This window comes from Psittacula echo (genome assembly GCF_963264785.1).
Source record: "Psittacula echo genome assembly, chromosome: 2".
In the NCBI taxonomy this organism is placed as follows: domain Eukaryota; kingdom Metazoa; phylum Chordata; class Aves; order Psittaciformes; family Psittacidae; genus Psittacula; species Psittacula echo.
The window spans coordinates 88,253,808-88,270,632 of record NC_137737.1 but is presented as its reverse complement, the minus strand read 5'-3'; the positions used below and the strand labels follow the sequence as shown (position 1 = coordinate 88,270,632).

Sequence of the window (16,825 nt, the reverse complement as noted above, 5' to 3'; positions counted from 1 at the left end):
CATGGCAGGGGGGTTGAAACTTGATGATCTTAAGGTCCTTTCCAACCCTAACTATTCTATGATTCTAGGGTTTACATATACGGAAATTGAGAATCTGGTGGAAAGCAGAATATTAAGTGGAAAATATACCGGCTTGTGTGGTTATGAGCTGAAGTTTTCTTTTTTTGAACATATGCCCACTTGCTTTGCCACTGACATTTGTTCAGAAGAGAATGGTCAGAAACCGAAGTTTCTTCCATTTGTGGCTGAATAGCTTCAGAGTTCAGCAAAACAATTTTTCATCTTTCATAGGACATGCGGTGACAGAAATTAAACAAAGTATGCATTAGGAAGATCCGTAACAAGTGTATTTTCACTGTATTGAGGCTGACTTGTCAATGTAACAGCTCTGAATCAAAGAAGAGAAGTTTCTTTTCTTCTAAGCAAGTTGCTTAGCTCTGATTCACAAAGTTCACAGGATATGTGCTTGATGGTTACTACAATGACATCAGTGTCCAGAAGACACAAATGATTTATGTGTGCCTTCCAAACATTGATTTATATACTTCGGTCTTCTCATTAGCACAAGGCAGCATTCCAAGTTGTTGAAACATGGCTCTGCCTTCTTTTCCTCCGTCCCATTTAGAAAGGGAGTGTCTACCTTCCCCAAGAAAGGTTATTTTTGTTCATTGTTCATTTGATACACCATTATCACTACTGGTGATACTACTTTTTTTTAAAACTATGAATTTATTTGGAACAGACTGTCACTTAAACTCCAATGTAAATCAAGTTAGTGTCTCTTCCCTTCTTTGCATGTATTGCTGCAATGGAAAAAAAACATTGCATCCGTTTCCCTTGATACTATGACTGTCACTTTCATTCTATCAGGGAGATTTCTTCAGCTTGAAATGAGCAATTTGGGGTAGCAGCAATAGACAAAGGTTTTGCTAAGCGTGAAGTGTAGTGCAACTTGGGAAAATGTGAAGAGCAAGACATGAAAACAGGAGAAATTATTTGAAGGAAATACATGGAATTTTAAATCACTGAAGGTGATTTAAAAGTTTCTATTCTTGAAGCATTCAGAAATTAAATTTATCATAAAATCTCTGAGTTACTGGAATATATGTTATATATATACACATATACATATATAAACACATTGTTGATTTCATATATCTGTATCCCACTGCTTTAGATGTGCCATGGTAGTTTATTCACTTTTGGGGAATTCACAGTAAACTTGTGATCTCAGACTGGCTGAATACTGAGGGAGGTGGTAGTAGTAGGTGTTACTGATATTAGCACTTAGGTTTGGTTTTACTGCATCAGACTATAAATTTGCAAGAATTTACAGACATGTTCATGCTTAGCTGGGATGCATGTATTCCCAATCTATGTTTTCTAACCTACAGATGATTTTAGTAAAAAGTTAGATTCCTAAATATCAAAGTAGACTATTTGAATGTTCGTAAAAGAAACAATCAACTTACTTGTGATATTTTCATATTCATTCAGTATCCATCTGATTCTCAAATGGAGAAAGACTTCTGAATATTGCTTCACACACAAGAAGTTTAACAAACACTAAAGAAGGTTCTTGGAAGCTCTCTCTGGTTGGGCACTCTTGTGCACTGTCCTTAGTGTAGTACACAGTGTTTGAGTTAATACCCACACTTGTTCCCTCTTCAAAATTCACAAGCAGTGAATTGAAGCTTCTTGGTCTGTTTCAGAAAGCTTTTTCCCTGGAGGCTTCTACTTTTCTAGTCCTTTCAGCTTTTCTGCTGCAAAAGAGGTTGCACACCACAGGAGGTGCGAAGTGAACATAAATCAGTTGGAGCTGGAAACCAAGGTCATGCTCCTAGCTGTAGAGGTGCTTTACATCATGTGACCTTACTTAAGTAAGGACAAGAAGTAATCAGATAAACTTCTAGGAAGGGAAATTAAGGTGCAAGTTAAAAAAACGTAATGATAAGGATAGTTAGCAGTAAACCAGCATAATTGCAGGTGGTGTGGACCTGTGTCACAGGAAGGTCTTAGTAACCTCTGCAATGATAGATTGGTCATGCTACTTCAGTGCTGGGAGGTAACATAGATGACTTATGTAAAGGATGTGACCTCCTTGCACGTGGCACTGCTAGGATTTCTGTTCAACAAACTGTATTAAAATGAGAGGAATGTGGTCAGCTATGGTGAGGGATAACTGACAGAAGCATGGGAGAGGGAACGTTCTTAGGCATTTCTAATTCTGGCTGTGTTAATGTCTGGTGTCCACCAAATGGGTCCCGACCGCAAGATCTGGAATCGCTAGCTAGATGCTACAATAGACTTGTACAACCATAAGATAGCACCATAGCTGTACAAACTTCAAAGTGTAACTCAAAACTTCTACAGTAAAACATTGAAAGCCTACTTGCCAGACATACAAAATCATCATGGTACTGCCTGTACCAGTTATTGTTGTAGAGATTAAATAGTTGTTTCTCTTTTAATATTGTGATGGGTGACCAGATAATTTCAATGGCAAAATGCAATTAGAAAATAAAGCAACATCAATAAATTTCATTAAAATGCCTTTTTTTTTTACTTTTTTTCGGTTCAGAGCAGGAACTTTCCCTCTCTGCAGACATGCAAGTCCCAGAATCACAAGTGCTTCAGGGAGTACAAAACTCAAACCATATTCAGTGTAGCTGGTTAGAAAGGCAAATCTGAATAGTTAGATTTTGTTGGGTTTTTTTAAACTATGTCTCCAAGCACTCTTATGACCACAGTATTATGCTTTGGTTTGGAAGCAGAGACTTGGATTAATTCAGTTTTGGTGTTGTCAGATTTAGTTCTAGTATAAGGAATTTCAGAATCATGTCAAGGGAAGCAGCCTCTGACTTCAATTTCTGCAGTAGGTCTGACATAAACTACCTGGTGTTTCAAATGGTGAGTTGTAATAAGTTGTGGTGGTGTCATTCAGCAAATCCATAAAAGTTTGCATTAAGTTTTGACATTTGGAGTTTGAATGTCCAACATGCATAAATATTCTTGCTGTCACTGAGTAGATGGATTTGTCCGCCTGCTCTAAATCTTAGCTTTTGCGTTTACCTATGGTAAAAAAAGAAAACACCACCAAACATTATTTCCTTTATAACATTTTTATTCTTATGTTTTGTCTGTTTTGGAAAAAATAAAACCCCTTTTTGCTGATACATACGGTACTTTGAGTGCTTAAAAACAGTTCAGTTGACTACTTTTGATTTAAAAACTTCTCAGAAGGAAATTGCATAACAAGACTGGGAGTCAAATATGTGAGTTTTGGCAAAGAGCTGCGGAAGAAGGGCCTGGCTGTAGCAACCTCACAAGAAAAGAACTTGACATTTTGAAAAATTTTTATTGACCGGTGTGGACAGGGAACAGGAAGTCAGATCACTCTCACAGGCAAGCTGCACTCTCTTCCTTGCTGACCTTTAAATGCCACTTAGTGTCATCAGAAAATCAAGGAAATGCTAATAACAGGGCTTTGGGTAAGAGAGTTATGTATGAGAGATATCTTTTGAAAACAAACATGAGCTGACTTCCATTTTTATTCACATCTGTTTTTGTAAGATGCAATTCTCACAGCAGTACACTTTTAATACATTAATGTTACATTATTTTATTATCATTAAAATTTTCAGATATATCCATAAGATGTCAGAGTTTTATAATTGCATTCTAGGTTGACCTTGGAACACAGACTGGCCTCTGCTTTAGAGTCTTAATCTATCTTGTGTTGAGTTCGGGATGCTATGGACTTTTGTAGTCTTGTAGAAAGTTGACTTCTCATTGTCTTTTGAATGACTGGTATGCCTCAATTACCATATTACTCTGAGTCTCTGTACTTCTGCATTTTTAACAGCTCCTCTTTGCCATTCCAAAAAGTCTTTGGAAGCTAGATTTCAGCCTCAAGACCTAGCAGGAAAAAATCCTAAAAATAAACTGCTAAGCCCCAAAGAAAGCATGTTGTACATTAGAAAAAAAAAAAAAAAAAGAAAATTCCTTATATTTCAGAAGTTTAATGAGAGGGAGAAAGCTAGCTGGCAAGTACAACATGGAACAATGGATCCATGAAACCTGACGGCACTATATGTAGGCATTGCATATTATTGCCTCCTTCCGACATCTACTTCATGGAATTGAAATGAACTTAAGTTCATGGTTGTGATTCGGTACGTGTCCAAGACCCTTGCTCGGCTAGAGTCTAACTTGACTCTTGACTGTGCTGGTGTATCTGTGTTTATGCTGGGTTTTCTTTGGCTTAATAAAAACAAAATAAAAAGGGAAGAAAAAGGAAGCTATTTCTTTTTTCTTGCTAGGTTGCATTACCTAGTTGTTTTTTGAATTCCTAGGAAAGTGCTCTAATCCTAGCGATCTACCAGACACTGTGATTTTACAAGTTGGGAGACATTTTTGAAAGCTTGCTATTTAATTCATTGGCATGCATTTTCTTTTTCTGACATGATTTTTCTTTTTTTTTTCTTTCTCTTTTTTTTTTTTTTCACAATACAGTTACAAAACACAGATTGTAGGAGCTGATTTTGACTCTGAACAGAACATTCATGCTAACCTGTTTTTCACATGAAACAGAGGATAAGGGCTGACTTTTTTAGCTAGCTACATTGGCTGCAACACTTGGGCTTGGCTTTCCTCTCTTACACTGCTGTAATTTGAGTAGTTCCACTGAAATTAATGCATTGATACCAAATTAAAACAACAAGAAATAAGAGACAGTTTGGGTAAGTGGCATGTACATGCCAAGTCTCTGCAAGTTTGCTTAATTAATGTTGTATACTCTTAATAGTTGCCTTGCTAACCTGTTTGAAACCCAAACCTTCAAAATCCAGTGATTTGAAAAGAAGCGGCACTGCATCTAACACAACATAAAATATAAAAGCTGGGTAAGCCATTGTCTGTCTAGATTAGGTTTACAACAAAAGATGAGTCATGGCAAAACCACTCATGTCAGTGGTTTGTGTCCCATATGTTGATTTTTGTTTTTTTCTTCTTAAAGCCACTAGGAAGCACTACACACGTGGAAAGCTTGAAGGTCTGCCTTCATTTAGACAAAGTTCTCATTGCTGACTGATGGGGCTTTCAAAATGACTTTGAAGTTGTCCTCATTCTACTCCCCTGGAAACCATAGCGAGTTTTTATTTGGAGGGAAGAGTCTTAACATGAGCATCTTTGAGATGCTCACTCAGAATATAATGGGCTTGATGTAAAGGTTGGACTTGGAAAAAAAAACATAGATGAATTTTTCCAAATGTTAGGTTGTTTTTTCTTTTATTAAAATCTTTTTATTATAAACTATTGTCCTACATGACAACTATTTATAGTGTCATGTAAGTACTACATTTTTTCCCTGCATCTTCTGTTAGAAAATCCAAGCTCAAGAAAAACCCAAACAAAATAGATTTTGAATGATTAGTTGTTCATCACTGTATTCCTTCACTGTGATCTGTTGTCTTTAAAAGGATTCTGATAGCTCTTCAGCCACAAGGTCTAGAGGTAGAATTGAATAGGGTGTTAATTTAAAACTGGATGTATAGAATCACAGAACAGTTAGGGTTGGAAAGGACCTTAAGATCATCTAGTTCCAACCCCCCTGCCATGGGCAGGGACACCTCACACTAAACCATGCCACCCAAGGCCTCATCCAACCTGGCCTTGAACACCGCCAAGGATGGAGCATTCACAACCTCCCTGGGCAACCCATTCCAGTGCCTCGCCACCCTCACAGTAAAGAATTTCTTCCTTATATCCAATCTAAACTTCCCCTGCTTAAGTTTGAACCTGTTACCCGTTGTCCTGTCGCTACAGTCCCTGATGAATAGACCAGCCCCAGCATCCTTGTAGGCCCCCTTCAGATACTGGAAGGCTGCTATGACGTCTCCACGCAACCTTCTCTTATCCAGGCTGAACAGCTCCAACTTTCTCAGCCTGTCTTCATACGGGAGGTGCTCCAGTCCCCTGATCATCCTCGTGGCCCTCCTCTGGACTTGTTCCAACAGTTCTATGTCCTTGTTATGTTGAGGACACCATAACTGCACACAATACTCCAGGTGAGGTCTCACGAGAGCAGAGTAGAGGGGCAGGATCACCTCCTTCGACCTGCTGGTCACGCTCCTTTTGATGCAGCCCAGGATGCGGTTGGCTTTCTGGGATGCAAGTGCACACTGTAGCTGGCTCATGTTCATTTTCTCATCAACCAACACCCCCAAGTCCTTCTCCGCAGGGCTGCTCTGAATCTCTTCTTTGCCCAACCTGTAGCTGTGCCTGGGATTGCTCTGACCCAGGTGTAGGACCTTGCACTTGGCATGGTTAAGGTTGGCATCAGCCCACCTCACAAGCATGTCAAGGTCCCTCTGGATGGCATCCCTTCCCTCCAGCGTATCAACTGAACCACACAGCTTGGTGTCATCAGCAACCTTGCTGAAGGTGCACTCAATCCCACTGTCCATGCCACCAACAAAGATGTTGAACAAGACCGGTTCCAACACCGATCCCTGAGGGACACCACTCATTACTGGGCTCCAGCTGGACATCGAGCCATTGACCACAACTCTTTGTGTGCGGCCATCCAGCCAGTTCTTTATCCACTGAGTGGTCCACCCATCAAATTGATGTCTCTCCAATTTAGAGACAAGGATGTCATGTGGGACAGTGTCGAACGCTTTGCAGAAGTCCAGGTAGATGACATCAACTGGTCTGCCCCATCCATCAGTTTCGTAGGCCCATCATAGAAGGCCACCAAATCTTATCTTCTTACTGGTACCCTGTATTTATAATTCTGGGAGGGAAGTCTTAGTGGGTTTTTATTATTTCTATGCATATTTAAATCTCTTCACAAAACTTCTCAACCTTTTTATCCAGCAAGGAAAATCAAAGAACTGTCACAAAATCATAGACTTTAAAATTATTTTGTTCGTTCATTTTATAAGTTTGTGAAAAAAAGAAAACTACTTTATATTTCACCCTGTGAATCCTGTCATTTCTTTAGAAGTAAACAAACTTTATTTGATACAACCACGTACAGTGTGCACTGGAATGACTTAAAACTTGTAGGTTACAGATGAGATCATTATTTTTTCCACTGCCTAAGATACAGGGCCAAGAAAAGAGTATATTTCTTTATAAGATTAGACCTAATCTTTCAAACCTCACCTTCGACTTCAAGCTTTTTTCTTCATTTGCTAAAAAGATGAAGAATCTGTTGATGCTATTCAGCTCTTAAAAATTGGCAATGAAGATGTGGCAAATACTGCTTGACATTAGTCAATCAGAGAATACCAGTAGCATGCCCTGTTTGTGCTAAATATACTAGTCCAAGATGAAGTTTGCTGTGCAGTGTGCTACATAAAATATAACAGACATCCAGCTGGTAGTTTTAACTCAGTGATGGTTATGTAGTCAGTTTTCTATCTGCATTTAGCACTTTCAGTTGCTGTCATAGGAATCTGTAAACCATTGAACTTTACCAAGCAGTCAAGAATATGTACTACATAAATCTGTTTGCACTGTTACATTTTTTTTTTAGCTTTTTGTGCTTTATCAGTGCTTCCTCAACAGTTCTAAAATGAAAAGAACTGCCTTTTTGAGCTTGCTGCCCCCTTTTTTTTGTATTTTTACCTAAGATTGCCCTTGGCATTTGTGGAAAGGTGTTATCATGCCATGTCACTAATCAAATTCACTGAAACTTACATTCTTACAGTAAACCACATATCCACCACAACAATGCAAAGCATTTTCCTGCACTTTCCAGGTTGGAGAATTTAGGTTTAAAGAATTACCTCTTTTATTTGGAAAGTGGTGGGATTTGTGGTGGTCTCGAGTTTCCTGCCTGTGTGTATTCTCTAGTTTTGGACCAAATTCTGCCTAAAAGCTTTATGTCCTCCATGAGTGAATTTTGCAAGTGCAGTTGCCATGTTCTGTTGTGCTAAGAACAGTATTATCAACCATGGTCATCAGCCTGTGCTTCCGGAATTGGTATCCTGCTCCAGCTCATGGTGGATTGGTATCTGATGATTTTACAGAAGCCATTTCTGAGAAGCGACCGTCTCATAACTTAATTAAAAAGTAAAATCTTTAATTTAATATGGATGCTTCTCTTAATTAAAAATAGCAAAAGGTGACTCACAGGTTTTGAGGGAAAAGCTTTTGCTTAGGTCTTTATTAGCAGATTCAAAAAATTAATTATGTTGAATCTTAGTGTCAAAACTAAATTAAAATGCACATTTTCAAGCAATCATGCTTCCCAGTCTTTCCTATTGTAGATTTACTGCTATAAGACTGCATATATTTCATCTGTATATTGATATAAAAATGTATGAAGGCCTGAGTCTGAAATCAGTGAAATTTTTTCCCTTGGTTTCATTAAGTTTTTAGTGAGAACTGAAGTAATTTTTAACATTAAGAAATAATTAAATATTTTCTGCTTCTTTTTTCATCTGGGCTTATTAAAATCCAGAGTGGTGCCTGTCCACAGGGCTTCTTTTGACCAGGTTAAATGGTTGTTTTCAGTGGATTGTGAATTATTATGCTTGATCATTCATATTGGAAATTGATTACAGCAGAGTTTCTCTTACATAAATCTGCAGAGAAGACTCCAGTAAATCAGGCATATTGATAATAAAATAGACAAGTCTGGGACACAGACAGCGTGTGATTAATACCGTGTTCCAATTTACGAGCATATCTTGCTTTCAGAAATGTGTATTGCTTGTAATTTAAATACAGCTGTGAATGCATTTGGATAACCATAACTATGTATCCTGATGAAGCATATATTTTAAATAGAAAGCAGCAGTAGTGTTCCTGTCAATACTACTGTTAAACTGCAGTAGGTGCTTGTCATGCCTCCTGACTTACTAATACTGCCTATAAGCTTTATTCCAGTTGACCTTTAGAAGTTTCCAAAGTTACAGTTTGCAATTCAGCAGGTTTGGCAGAGGAACATACATGATTATTCATATCATTGTTTAAACGGTAACCAGATGTGTCTTGTTTTCCTTCTTTCTTTCCCATTGTTTTTAGAAAGTGATGTTAATCCAAGATGTTAATCCATTTACAGGGTTTTTCCACTGCACCAAATTCCCCTTCGGTGAATTCTCGTTCCAGTAGCCTGGGTTCATCACTGTCCCTTGGTAACATCTCAGGAATGACAGCAAACCCAGAAGTGAAAAAGCGCAGAGCACCTCCTCCACCAGTTGTGACACCTGCATTGCAGAACGTGGAGATGAGTGAACAAGAAAAGACAGCGGCACAGGTAACAGTGACACCGCAGAATGAGCTTCTTTGCTTGAAGTCCTGGCTACCATTAGTTCATTCGTCAGAGGTAAAGTAATTCACAGATACTGTGGCTAGCCATTAGCTGCAGCTCACCAAAACTCTTGATCTTACAAAATAAAATTACCAAAAGTCTTGGAGTTTTGTACGTATTTACCAAGCTTTCTTGAGACTGTCTCAAGTTTTATCCTATGTCAGGAATCTTTCTAAATCATAGAATCATAGAATCATAGAATAGTTAGGGTTGGAAAGGACCTTAAGATCATCTAGTTCCATGAGCATGGGCCGGGACACCTCTCACTAAACCATGTCACCCAAGTCTCTGTTCAACCTGGCCTTGAACACCACCAGGGATGGAGCATTCACAACCTCCTTGGGCAACCCATTCCAGTGCCTCACCACCCTTATAGTAAAGAATTTCTTCCTTATATCCAATCTAAACTTCCCTTTTTAAGTTCAGAAACATTTTGTGAGGCCTTATCCTAAAAGAAGGAGAGTGAATTAAAAATAAGGCAGAAAAGCTGGAAATTGTATAGAATGACTTGGTGTCCTTATTGGCCAGGACAGTCCTTGAAAATGGGTGACAGTTCTAGTGACTGACAAAAATCTCCATTGTACTGTTTTGCCCAGAAGCTTGTCAGACCTACATCCCTGTTTCAGGTGCTGCTGTGGGATACCAGAGATCTGCTTTGCTTTCTGAGTCGTGCCATGTGACCTTTCAAAGCAGTGCTCTGGTTTTACTTTTAGAAAAGGTCACTGTTCCGCAATCCAGTTATCAAGAATTAAACAGAAATGTGGGAAAACCTTTCTGAGGACCTAATCCTTTGAAAAAAATAGAGTTAAGGGAAAAGGAAATTGTTCATGTTTTTATAGTGACATTCAGGCATGTATGGTACTAGACACGCACAAGCACATTAAGACTTCTGGTTCCACCATTAACAAAAGTATTACATTCTAAATACAATACTGTAAAAGTCAGTATATAAAGCCATGCCAAATAAGAACGCAAGGAGCCAATACCTTCAAGGTTGTGTAATGTGGACTGACTCTTACCTGCTTAGGATTTATCACCTCTATAGCAGACTGATCTTTTGAAAGCTGTCTTAGTGCAAAATGGAGTCAGGAATGAATCTTTCGAGTTCAGTATAGAGGAGGAGTCTAGGGCTCAATTTCACTTCCTGTGACTCTTGCATATCTGCATCAAGACATAGGGTAAATAAATGCTTTCTCCAGTGAAGCATTGTGCAAGCAAAGTCAGTGCATGCTCTTCATAAAGGACTGTGGAACCTTATTTTCCCATTCTTAAGATCTTTAAAAGTATGATTGCTGGAATACACTAGTGTTTTATCTTTCAGAATTGGACTAGGTGCCTTTGAAATAGCACTCATTTATAGACCCAGCTGAAGAGAAACAACAATGTTGCAACATTTGGTGCACTTTTTAAAATTTCCTTTTGAAATTCCTACTATAAGTATTTTGATGAGGTTTCTTGTGTCCTCCAGAGTTAAACATTGTATTTGAGATAAATAGATCTTTTAGTACAAAAGTACTATGGCGTTATAACTGTCAAGTTTATACAGGTAGGACAGCCACAGACTATATAATTTTGCCATTCTCTTAGGCTCATCTCCCTGCAGTGTGGCCATGATATCTTAAATTCTGTTGCACAAAAATCCTGAAAATATAAACTCTCTTTAAACAAGTTAACGTTTATATTTCCAGCATGGCTGCTGATAGATTAAAGGCATTAGGAGGAAAGTACTTTATTTATCCCAAGTAGCATACAGTACAGTGTCAATTTCAAATTCTCTTAGTCTAAAGGAAAAGCCATTTTGAAGAAGGGAAACAGATGAAGGTTGCATCAGAGTTTTTTCCATGACAGAGGTAATTTTGGGCAATAGAAATGTCTTGTGTAGTTGACAAAGCCAATGAAGAGCAAAGCAGATTATGGGCACAGTTGCTAGAGTCTGGTTGCATCTGTTGGGTAAAGGACATCTTTCTGAAAATGGTTGCATAGATCAAAATATTAAACAGTTATGGTGTGCCTCTGGAGTTCCTAGGCTGAAAGGTGTTCACAGGCTGCCCTGTAGTTTGAACAGGAATCTGAGGAGTACACTTGAAATGAAGCACAAGTGCCATGAAGTAATTGAAACCAAGGGAAGAGATTAATTATTCAGTATTTTGTGGCAAGGTAGCAACAGAGGTATTGTTTATAAGAAAACCCAAATAGTTCTATTTTATCTACGTGCAGACTATCCAGTTTGCTGTGAAAATAGAGGAAAAAAATCTCAGGGTGTAAGTCTATTTCTTTAGTTTATGGGAAAGAATTAGCAGTGATCTTTTTTTCAGGGAAGGACGTCAATTCCTTATTAATGAACTTCCTTCCATAAAAAGATAAGATGTTTGTTTAGAAAACTTTATTTATGTGCAACTGTTACTAACAGGAAGATCCTGCAAAAGGGGAACATGTTTATTTCCAGTGAAGCTAGTACGTTAATAGAAAATGAAAAAGGTAGAAGTTTTTTTCTTTTTTAACTATCTGATCCCGTAAAGCTGTGTAGAAAAGCGAATACTGTAGCTGTTATGAATACCTGTAGTTTGACTTTCCAACACAATAAGCCTTATTTTTATGTTTATTATGTTATTTTTAACCTGTTGTTCAGAGCATTCAATTTTCTTTACATCAATGGATTCCTTGAGGAATATGTATCTCATCTCCTTGCCTAGTGGTTGCAATCAGAAATTTCCATGTGTATGAAGACTGGGGTGTTTTAATTTATGCTTTATATTTAGGTTTTCTCCACTCACTTTTCTGGATAGGCAGATTGCTGCAATATAATTTTACCATATTGCAGCTTTTGTTTCTGTGGGGCTTACAGTAATTTACCTCCTTGAGGGCAAAGCCCCTGCAGTAACTTTAATTACTTTTTACTGCAGCATCATTAGTTTTCCATGTCTGTTTGAAGGTAGTGTTCCTTCTGTAACTGTTGTAAATCTCCTCTAGAAAGTACTTATTTCTGATCAGAGCACAACTGAGCAATGTTTCAGTGTGCTGAACATGCATTAAGTAGTTTGCAAAGGAATGCGAAGTCAAAGAAAAGAGTCTACAGATTTCTTCCCTGGAGACTTCCCCCCTGCTTTTCTTAAACATCTTCCAAGTGATGCTGTTTAGGATAATGAGAAGTCACTTGAAAAAAACGCTCCTCAAAAGAACAGGGTATGGCAACATTACCAGTATGAAAATCCAGAAGGCTGGATACTTTAGAAGCAAGGAGGTTCCCTGCTTCCTTAAGTTGGGAGACGAAGCCCACACCATTCAGAGAGTAGAGCTGAGCAGTGTAGGAATGAGGAAAAACTGACTCTCCTTTGCAAACAATACCTTTTCTCTATCACAGCACTTTAGATGATGTGCTAGCAGAATTATGAAGTCTCCTACAGGCACAGTGTAAACTGAGACTGTTATAAAAACACACAATTTTCAGGTTTATTTCCATGTTTATATAGTTTCCTGGATGTGCTGTAGATAAACTAACATATGTTCCTCTCCATCCAGATCTCAAACTTGGGTTGCTGAGGACAGTTGTTGACTCCCAATTCTTGGTCAAGGCCATATCTTCAGAGGAGACTACCTGCCCTCAGTGTTTGATCAAGGCAGATGTTTTGTTACCAGGAATAACTCAGCCATTGGAGAGGCTTACTCACATAAATGAAAAGGAATATTGCAGCCAAAAAGGATCATAGGCTTGCTGAAATCATTGCTGACAGGTTTCTTTCTCCCTACTTCTAGTTTAGTTTTCACCAATTTTATGCCTAAATGTGAAGTTCAGCTTTAAGAGAATCATTTTAACATGAACAAATATAAAAGAGACTATCATATCTTTTCTGGAGGAGAAAAGGTACTCAGACTAAAAATTTGCCAAATTTCTCATTTATAAAGAGAAGATACTTTCAGTATTTGCTGTACATGTTATTAAATGGAAGGAAATTTAGTATGTGGAAATGCAGAGAAAATACTATTTTTGCCACCTTAGTTGATTTCAAACACCTTCCACCACACAGGATTTTTCTTTTTTTTTTTTTTTTTTCCTTCTCAAAGTGTTTCTGTACTTCTGTTGGAGATAGCAGCCTCCTGCGATGTATGTTCCCCTGTTCCCAGTGCATATTGCACTTGAAAGAATTATGATTCTGCTGGCAATCATTTTTAGGAGTGCTGTTGAGCTGGCAGGACACTGGGTTAGGCATCCTAGTCATTTAGTAGCATTTTCATGCCTTTGATAGGGATGCTTTTCTCACAGCAGAATTTGCAGGGGGCCTAGAAGGATGCTGGGGAGGAACTATTCATCAGGGACTGTAGTGACGGGACAACGGGTAACGGGTTCAAATTTAAACAGGGGAAGTTTAGATTGGATATAAGGAAGAAATTCTTTACTGTGAGGGTGGTGAGGCACTGGAATGGGTTGCCCAGGGAGGTTGTGAATGCTCCATCCTTGACGGTGTTCAAGGCCAGGTTGGATGAGGCCTTGGATGGCATGGTTTAGTGTGAGGTGTCCCTGCCCATGGCAGGAGGGTTGGAACTAGATGATCTTAAGGTCCTTTCCAACCCTAGCTATTCTATGATTCTATACATAAACCAATATACGATCAAAAGCTTAGGTCCCCTCTGGTTGATTGAGCATTTTAAGATTGTGTCAAAAGAAGGAGATCCTCTAGTGAAATGTCCTGCTGAAAGCCATTGAACCCATATGCAGGCAACCTCGCAGGCTTTAAATGACATTTCATTTTGTTCAGCTTGGAGAAGAGAAGGCTCCGGGGGGACCTTAGAGTAGCTTCCAGTACCTAAAGGGGACCTATAAGAAATCTGGAGAGGGACTTTTTACAAGGGTATGTGGTGGCAGGACAAGGGGGAATGGCTTTAATCTGAAAAAGGGGAGATTCAAATCAGACATTAGGAAAAAATTCTTCTCTGTGAGGGTGCTGAGGCACTGGCAAAGGTTGCCCAGAGAAGTTGTGGCTGCCCCATCCCTGGCAGTGTTCAAGGCCAGGTTGGATGGGGCTTTGAGCAATCTGGTCTAGTGGAAGGTGTTCCTGCTTGTGGCTGGGGGTTGGAACTGTATGATCTTTAAGGTCCCTTCCAACCCAAACCGTTCTAAGATTCTGTGATTTGATGGCATGGAAATGATCACAGTATATAGTGAAAACATACCTGGAATTCATTCTGCCAGCAAGAACCACAGAATAATGTTCAAGTAGTAAAAATAAAGGACAGGCAGTGAACGAAATACGTGAATGAAATTATATTGAAATCATTATTAAGGTACTAAATTTGTTCAAAGCTCTATTAAACCATAGTCTCACCCAGATTTCCAGAATCAGTCCCTGAATTTGCAGTTCTCAGATTTCCCGTGTGTATGTGTCTATGCTACAGGCATGGACTTGGAAGCCACTTGAAATGCGGCTCATTATCTTCTTTAGAAGTAAAATGTATTCTAAAACAGTGGCCAAGTTTTTTTAGAAATGGTTAGCTCAGCTGTCCATAATTAGGAAGCTGAGTTTGTAGCTTGATGTTTTCTGAACTTTTAAGATGTCAGAAGCTACGTCTGGTTGCTCAGCAACTCGGTATCTGGCCACTGTGATTTTAATATCATATTATTTTTCACTATGCCACCTTCTGTTGCAAAAGGAGTTTAAATTGAGATTGTTAATATAAAAATCTGAGCAAAGCCAGCATTTCTTCCACTAATGTTCCCCCAGCACAGCGGGATTTGGGGTTTTTTTGCACAGATATCTTTCTTGCATGTTTGCACAGAATTATTATCATTCTTCCACCTTACTTCTTCATAATTTAATGCCACGGATTTGTGGTTAGCTGACTGCAAGGATAATCTTGATCGGTATTAAATCACACTGTTACTGCTGTTCTCCTCAGGTTTTCAAAATGACACATTTTCCTGTGTCTGCAAATTAATCTCTAAAGCAATGAATACAGGTCCTGTAGAACAGTGTAGAGTAAGGTATATTCCTAATATGCACATCTGTGTCAGTAAGGATGCCATCAGTAGAGCTGTCCATCTGTGTGCTCTGTGAGTTAAAGTTTATTAAATCTGCTTTGAACCTGGGTCTTTTGGATGAATCTGGTATTTCAAATAGTAATAACACTGCATTTGGCTTTCCTTCTGAGAAACAGATGAGTGCTTTGAAAGACCCTGTGTTTGTGTGGATGACAGACTTTTGTACTCACAAATTTTCTTGGACTACCAAAAGCATCATTTTATGGGATAGGCATGATACCTGCAGGTACTGCAATTGTAGGAAAGTTGAGGGACAGAACAAGCACAACTGGATAAGAACATCTATCATGGTTACCTACAGAACTGAGATTTATTATAGGCAGGTGTCTAAAACCTGCTTGATTAACATATGCTGTGAACACCTCCAGAAGCACCATACTCTTACCAGCTTACTGCCTCTTCCTTTGTGTATCTGCTGTAATTCATTATTGTGAAAGCTTCACTCTTATCAGAGTCCTGTGTCCTGAGAAGAAAAGTTTCAATTTGCTTTAGATTTGCCTAGTTGGTTGATCCTGCTTTTGTAGAAATTATTGTGGTTGTATTTGTGGGAGGAGTTGTTTGGATTTCATACTTCAGCAGAATAGCTTTATGCTGTAGGTATTTTCTTCCAGTTTACTTTATGGGGTTTTTTTCCGTATAAGGTGAATTCTGTATGAATTTTTATATTATACTTCTGTGTAATGTGAAAGGTAGCGAGCAGTTCATGGTGGAGACCATCTGACAGTTGTATTCTGCTTAAATTAGGAGCCAAGAGCTCAGTAAAAGGCTGGATGGACTTAGTTTGGTTATCTCCCTTTCTTAGGTTACACCTAAGCCAGAAATGTCTACTAAAAGTCAACAAGATATGAGTGCATGGTTTTTTTATCATCTTTCAGAGAGGAAGGGAGGTTTCTTTTGACTCAGAGGTCTTCTGGGTGAGGTCTTCTCAACCTTTCTCTTATGACACATTTCCTTTCTCCCTTAAGTGTTCTGTGAATGTATTTTTGTTTTGCTTTCTTGTTGTTTTTTTTTTTTTTTCTGTGGAGCATCCAGAAGTCTCCTTTGAGAATAACAGATACTTTTTTCACATTCTGAGGAAGGATGCAATGAATCAGTTTCTGCTGTAGGAAAAAGCTGGTTTTCAAAATGTCTTTTACTTCTACAAAATACTGCATCTTCTAGGTCACTTCTCAGGTTTTTATAAGTTCCCTGAGGATATGAAAGCAGGGTTTGTTCCGAAGGAGAAGGGAAAACACTTGACTGATTTTTTTAATGGTTTTTAAAATGTTGATTTAAAGTTATTTAATAACTGGGTTTGTTCTGGTTCTGGTTTGATTTTCTTGTTGTGCACAAAGAAGTCCTGAAATGTGTATGCTGCATGTTGTTTTTAAAAGCTCCTTAGCCTTTGTTCATTAAGTGAGGATATCATGAGTGTTAGCTGTTATCTTCAGTTTTCATGGTAGACTTGCTAGATTTCTCAGGCAATG

At 38.5% G+C, this 16,825-nt stretch overlaps 1 protein-coding gene across 1 annotated transcript in view; it reads left to right on the top strand.

Moving 5' to 3' along the window:
* Nucleotides 1-16,825, top strand: part of COBL (cordon-bleu WH2 repeat protein) — a gene marked incomplete at both ends in the record, with an annotated part of 153,811 nt that overhangs the window by 74,094 nt on the left and 62,892 nt on the right. Inside the window, one exon of the mRNA XM_080609689.1 lies at nt 9,077-9,271. Within this exon, the coding sequence (XP_080465815.1) occupies nt 9,077-9,271 (195 nt within the window). The remainder of the gene's footprint in view (nt 1-9,076; nt 9,272-16,825) is intronic.